Source organism: Anopheles moucheti, chromosome 2 (genome assembly GCF_943734755.1).
Source record: "Anopheles moucheti chromosome 2, idAnoMoucSN_F20_07, whole genome shotgun sequence".
Taxonomy (NCBI): Eukaryota; Metazoa; Arthropoda; class Insecta; order Diptera; family Culicidae; genus Anopheles; species Anopheles moucheti.
Genome location: NC_069140.1, coordinates 19012861 through 19019893, shown reverse-complemented (window position 1 = coordinate 19019893; position 7033 = coordinate 19012861). Strand labels below are relative to the sequence as shown.

Here is a 7033-nt window from a genome sequence, read left to right as displayed (position 1 = left end):
TGTATATAAAAAAAACAGTTGTTGGTAAACACCAGTAAACACACTCTGTGGTGGGTGGGTCAACAGAAGGTGAATGTATTCGAGCTTAAGAAAACATTCAATAAATCAGTTAAAGACTAGCCATCACTTTACGCTTTATAGCCTTACCATTACCTCGTTGCTACACGATTTAGAATTTCGCTCATGGCTGTAATCTCCCTGCTCAAACATTGCATTATAATAGCGCAAAAAAAACAAAGACCCACCGTACCGCGCTTTCCATTCTCCCATTATGCTTGCACAAACATAAATTCATTTGCTGCTTATAAATGTACAATCCCATCCGAAATCCTTTCGTCTCAAAACATGCGGCGTGAATTCTGACGGGAATACTAATGGATGACAGGAATGGTGAGTGTTTGTTCTCAAACACTTCGTGCACAAAAACACAACCGCTTCGACGCCACTGCAAAAAAGAATGTAAGTGAATCCAAAATTTCTCATACATATTTGAGAAGGTATCCAAAAAATGTGTGTGCTCCAAAATCAGTTTGAAATATTTCCTGCATTCCTTTTGGCCCCTATTCTGTTGCCCTGACTTTACCCAAGCTAGGCACGTACGCCCAAAACCCCACGCGCCGAAGTATTGTCGATTCAATTGAACGTGCGGCCGGTTTGCGTATGTGTTGGGGATGCGTTCGTTTCGAGTAGGGTGCAATGCTGATTTTCGGCTACTCACGAATTTATTAGCATGTGAAAGAACATTTTTTAACCTTCAGCAGCAGTTTACAAATGTAATCAAGTTGGTAGGTGAGTGGAAGGGATGTGAACCACCAATGTGTCTCGTCCCCATTTTACCTTACGCCCGAGTAAATGGAAGCGCTTTTGGGGTTTTCTTCAACCATAAAACTTTAAAAGCAACATCGAAATCGAAAATCGAGAAAACTTCCTTTCTTTTTTACACCCGAACCAGACGCCCCCGGACACCACCCTGGGACCGTTCGGTTGAACACGACAGTTCATTAGGCGCAGTTTTGCCCCGTGGTGGAAAATTATCCCAGGTTGGAAGAAAAAGTTTGTCAGCTTCTGCACACAACGCTTCGTCGGCTCTTGTCGGTCAAGTTATTTCGTTTCGTTGAAATTGTTCGGCCAAACCATATCGGGTGGTATTTAATTGAAGGCTGGGAAAAAAAACCATAAACATCGTTCATTCTGCACGAGTACGTCCGTTTCGATGGATACAAATCGATACCGCAAATAAAATGTGCACGGAATGTTAGACTCTCTTTCTCTCTGCAATTGCTGACTGCTCTTCCTTTAATGCTTCGAACATCTTCTTTTGTAAACTGAAAATATTTCACTCCATTTTTTGACATTTTCACACGCCATCGACGCTTTGTTATAGTGTCATGTGAAACGTTTGCTGGCTGTAATGTAAATCATGCTGCTTGTCACCGAAATTACTTCTCCTTCCGCTGCTGGGGGTATTGTCGAAATTGATAAAAATGCCCCCCGGAAAAGCTTCCGGATATGAATCCTTCCGTATTTCCCTTTTCCTGATTCGCCTCGGGTCACAGCACGGTTGACGATTCGCACAAAAAGCAATGCACAGCAGTGCTCGAACAATAAAATATGAGCATGACTGGGTGTGCGTGTTTGTGTGTTCAAATTTGACTGTTGGAATTCAATTAAATACAGCAGTACCATGAAGCGAGAATTAAAATGAACTTCCGCAGGATGATTCGCGTGCGCCTCATGTTTAACGATTCCTTTCCGAGTCTCTTTCGAACGATGGTGGCGGTTTGCCCCCATCATTTACAAAGCCCCCGGAAGGTGCTGTGTAAATATGTAAATAAAATGTCTCCCCTCGCTGAGGCGAGACTCACACGAAGCAAGCGTAGTAAGGAGGGAAAAATCATTCCACCTCAATAGAGTATTGTTTGAAATTCTTTTCTAACAGTAGAGAAACGTATCTGTCTGGTGTGATGGTGCCTCCAGCAGGTGGATCCTTCCGATCCGATTGCGATCGTAAATGGATCGATTAGATGCGGGCTTCTCCCCATCGGTGACAGAAGATTCCTCATTACCTTGCGGCTTTGGAATGTTATCCATTCGTTCGTTGCGGTGGCAGAGATTTGCGTTCGTTTTTTACAATTTTGGTTCCTGCCCACGCCCAAGTCCCAAAAACACGTCACCCAAAGGACACGTGCAATCGACGAAATTGAACTGCCGGTGGAATGTGTTTGTAACAAACGACAACAACGAACGCAAAAGCCTCTACATGGTCCCAACCAAAAAGTTCAACAAACTTTCCAGCGCCCCAGTCGGAATACTAATCAAAATGCACACTTACACAGAGTGGAGCTTCGTTGTGTCCCGCATTAGGTTATAAACTTTGCTTTCGACGAACGGACACCGAATGGATAAATAAATATTCTATTTAGGGTTTCGTTTGGAGAGATTTTTTTCTAACATTTCATAGCCGTGTGTGTGTTTTTTCATTAAATTAGAATTAAGGAACACATTTGTTTTGTGCCTTTGTGCCTCTTGCTCACTGTCCGACTGTTTGTTACGAATGAATCCCGGCAAACTAACGCTCAGGTTGAATGCCTTCGGTGGTGGTTTCGTATTGTTTGAGGATTTATCTTTTTTGTCTGAATTTTTCTGAGCTTTCAAGCTAGCCTTCCTTCTCCTTCGTAGCTACGGTTGCTATAGTAATAAGTCATGTATGTTTTTTTGGGTTTACGAGATGGGTGAATCCTGATGGCTTTACGTGACTTCGTACAGCTTCTACATGTTATGTTGAGCAGTTACTTTAATTTAATATGTTATTTATTTCCTTTTTCGAATAGTGATTCAACAATTTACTCCTTCATTGTTGTTGTCAAATTTAGATAATTACCTGCAAAGCTTTCCGACGCTATAGGTTGCGTTTAAGTTTCGTAGCAATTTCCTACTAGAGATGGGGATACTGATGTATTTATTGAGCCACAACTGTCACCTTCAGATACTGTTTCACTACACTCGAAACTAAGGCAAGACTAAAAGAGCTTCAACAAGAATCTCGTCATCGGTGATGCGTCTTCTTCTCTGTACGATATATCCATCAACACGATTGATTGCACGATTGCACTACAAAATACATGCACACACTCACAAACTGATAGCGTAGTACTTGTAGTAACGCTTCACACTCACAATTTTTCATTGTATTTCGCTAAACCACTAGAAATTCTTCACTAGAAACTCAGAGCTTTCGTTTAGATACCACCATTTTAATTATCACTGTTGGGTTATCACTCGACATTAATCGTATTTACAATGATCTCCCGGTCGCGTTTACATTGTGTATTTGGGATGCATTCGGTAATAAACTTCTGCCGGTTCAATATCTGCGGTGTAGACTTTATTTGCACGTCTAGGCGGGATGACTAATTGATTTCGTATCACTTAAACTCTTTCGTACCACTGAGATAGTTTTCTTCTAAAGAAAATGCAATCTGTAAAACAGATTTGAGTTGGCGAATGAGTTTTGAAAATGAAATTTATGACGAAAAATGCAGAGTTTGTTGGAAAATATCCTATATCAGCTGGACATGACCAAAGAGGTTATGAAGGAATAAAAGCAAATGTAATAAATCGAAAGATAAGGTTCTCTCTTTATGGACGAGGATGTACTACAATAACTGTAAACGAATCGGTCCACCAGTGCTAACGGTTGCACGTTTGAACCCGCTAATGGTCGGTTATCTACACAGGTTTTATTTGTGTATACTTTTCTATATTTCCTCGCCAAAACCCTCCAATGGTGGGGTGAGTGGTGCTGACTGGATGATGTAGTAACGTCGGTTCAGAATGATGGGCTGACTGGCGCTAGAGCACGCGGATTTCACTCCTGTCGCACTGGTAGAAAGGTTCACTCTAGTTCAGAATCCGCGACGAAACTGACGCGAAGGATGCGAATGTGCCGAGTTCGATGATACCGAGCTGGATGCATTTCCCGGCCGTGTACCGAGCGGTGCCGATCGGTTGTATTTGTTGGTTCTATTTTGCTGGAAATGAGTTCTTTGTCGATGAAAATGAGTTCCTTTATTCACTCACCAGGGGTTTCAAGCATTACAGAAAATGAAACCTTTTCGGAGCTTACCTCATTGCAATTTGTAAACACTCGTTTTAGGGAATGGATTAGTATGGTATTTTTTGTATAAACAGTACAAACCGAACTATATTTAGCATAAGTATCGATATCGAACATTTATTCGTCTTGCTCCTATCATTTCCTCATTTGCAAGTACTCGAGTAACTACAGTAAACGCACGCCGAAAACGGTCCATTTGCGTTTGTTTTTATCACCAACACTACCGTACGCCCCTTAACAGCTGTCAAATCGAGTGAAGTGAGAAGGTGCAAAAAACTGTTTTTATCCTAGTTTAATTCCGTGGAAAAAAGCAATACACCTGTTCTGTTGACCGTTTTGCGGACTGCATCCCGCAATCAGTAACATTAACCACGACAAAACCAGCATGGATTCGGAGGAGAGACCCCGCACGCTGTCACAATACAAAAGATTTCGAACCAACGACGAGGGTCGGAAAACATTTACCTCCATTGATCAGGTGCCGGGTCGTGTTAAAAAAACACTAGCCATCTTGCGCGGCATTTACCCTCGATACGTGTTTATAAATAGAACCATTTCCTTTCCTCGTTTGCAGATAAGAACCGAAGCATCGATCGAACGCATCTACGACCGATACGAACAGTTGGCGGCTCTCGATCCGTCACTGCCCAAGCTGCACCGAGGGGACCATGCGCGCTATCTGCAGGTATCGCTCGAGCGTTTGTCGACTGCGTACGAAAGTCTGGATAGTAGTCGGCCCTGGATGGTGTACTGGATACTGAATGCGGCCAGCATACTGAACCTGCGCTTTTCCCACGAACTAATGGACCGGGTGGTGGATTTCCTTATCAAATGCCGGGGCAAAGACGGCGGATTTGGTGGAGGACCCGGGCAGGATCCACATCTGGCCACCACGTATGCCGCGATAAATTCACTCTGCATAATCGGCACGGAAAAAGCTTTAAATGCGATCGAAAGGCACACGCTGAAGCAATTTATGTGGGCCGTGCGGGAAAGTAATGGCGCGTTCCGGATGCACATCGGGGGCGAGCTAGACGTACGGGGAGCGTATTGTGCGATTTCGTCGGCCAAGCTGTGTTCTTTCTCGCCGGAAGAAGAGCTCAAACTGTTCGAGGGAACGGCAAACTGGATAGTGGAATGTCAAACGTACGAGGGTGGTTTCGGTGGCGCTCCAGATCTGGAAGCGCATGGTGGTTATTCGTTCTGTGCCGCTGCTGCCCTCATGCTGCTTGGTGGTGAGAACCAGTGTGACCTCAACGCTCTACTACGGTGGACCATGAATCGTCAGATGGCGTACGAAGGCGGTTTTCAGGGCCGCACCAACAAACTGGTGGACGGTTGTTATTCTTTTTGGCAAGGAGCGTTGGTACCGATCGTTCAGGGTCTTATCGCACGGAAAGAGGGACAGCAGCGCATCATGGATGTGAGTCTCTTCAATCGCTATGCGCTGCAGGAATACATACTTATTTGCTGTCAAAGACCTAACGGAGGTCTTATCGATAAACCTGGCAAGTAAGTAATCACAGAACAGAATAATACGGATGGAAATGAGTATTAATACTAACGCGGCGCTTATATTGCAGACCTGCGGATCTATACCACACTTGCTACACGCTCAGCGGGCTGGCCGTGGCACAGCACTGTGAAACGCATAGCTTACCGTTGGTGTTGGGAGACGAAAGGAATGAAGTGTTACCGACCCACCCGGTACACAATATACCGCCCAAGGCAGCGCTGGACGCTTACCGCTACTTTATAGAGCTCGATCAACCGGCATCCGCTGCCGAACAACAAAGCAATGGAAAAAGGGACGAAGTACCGATGGATGGTAGCTCCGGTAACGGTTCCGAGCGTCAATCGTCATCACAAATGTCGGAAGAAAGCAGCAGTAACTACACGAGCAGCCGTGCATCGGAAGATTGAATTGCTCACAGTGTTGTGATCAATCAGTTTAACCGCAACCGAGGCCAACCCTGGTCAGATGAAACAGATCCCTAGCTAAACACCAGTCGCGGTAGAGGAGCACCAACAGGCCAAACCCGATGTCGATAAATAGACAAGTGGAGGAAAAGCTCTAATGAACTCGTGTATAGGAATAATATTTAAAAATTGGCTTAAGCTTGTTCAATTTTCTAATTGCTCTATTTAAAACAAATAATAAAAAAAAGTTTGCCAATAGTGCTTTACCTCTTGGAAGATGTATAAAGATAAACATTATACACGCAGTCAACGACAGGGAGCACTTAGTATTGGATTGAAGGTCACAATATCTTAAGAAGCAAAGATTCACATCGTACATTGTACCCAGACGTACAGCTAAATGGGCGGGCCACACTATCGACATCAAAACTTTAACGCCCTTCTAAACATCTAAACATGACATGATCGCCATTTGAGAATGAGAATTAGCCAAAGAGCTAGCTGAACTGTTTGGCCAATCAAACATCGGGTAACCTCGATCGGCTGGATCAATTGATCTAGTAGTCATTGAACTTGTACTGCAACCTTAATAAACTCTACTAATTAAACAGTCGCTACAATTACGTGCGGTAAGATGAACTCTATCGCACAGCGAATTAGACTTGCCGGTCCATTAAGTCCTTTAACGACTTCAGTAGGTCGTTACGCCAATAAGAGATAGAGATAGAGACGGCGACGCTTGACCGTGAACGGTTTAGAGGACTGCCACAGCATGCCAACTGACCCAAGATTAGTAGGTAATTAGTTAGGAGAATCATTGTTAGATAGTTCTGCAAAAGATTCGCCTCGCCACTTACAACGCGCTCCCACATTGTCACATCCTGGTCACCGAGTTGGAGCTTATATTAATGGAGAAAGGGAATTGTTGGAGGAATTAACGAAAGATCATCTTTACTTCATTACTAGAGTGGAAAAAGGTTGCATAGTAAAAGATTC

The 7033-nt window shown here is 43.8% G+C and overlaps 1 protein-coding gene across 1 annotated transcript; it reads left to right on the top strand.

Moving 5' to 3' along the window:
* The first annotated feature begins 4408 nt into the window (after positions 1-4408).
* On the top strand, positions 4409-6557 carry LOC128310897 (protein farnesyltransferase subunit beta). The gene is made up of 3 exons (XM_053047645.1): positions 4409-4595; positions 4692-5629; positions 5701-6557. The coding sequence occupies exons 1-3, from the start codon at positions 4503-4505 to the stop codon at positions 6038-6040; spliced, it is 1371 nt and encodes a 456-aa protein (XP_052903605.1). The 5' UTR covers positions 4409-4502; the 3' UTR covers positions 6041-6557.
* Positions 6558-7033: the final 476 nt, after the last annotated feature.

Bases quoted from the DNA above. Each gene is read 5' to 3' on its own strand.
- LOC128310897 (XM_053047645.1), top strand. From the start codon at position 4,503: ATGGATTCGGAGGAGAGACCCCGCACGCTGTCACAATACAAAAGATTT. The intron at 4,596-4,691 runs GTGCCGGGTCGT...CCTCGTTTGCAG, and splicing joins CATTTACCTCCATTGATCAG to ATAAGAACCGAAGCATCGAT. The intron at 5,630-5,700 runs GTAAGTAATCAC...CTTATATTGCAG, and splicing joins CTTATCGATAAACCTGGCAA to ACCTGCGGATCTATACCACA.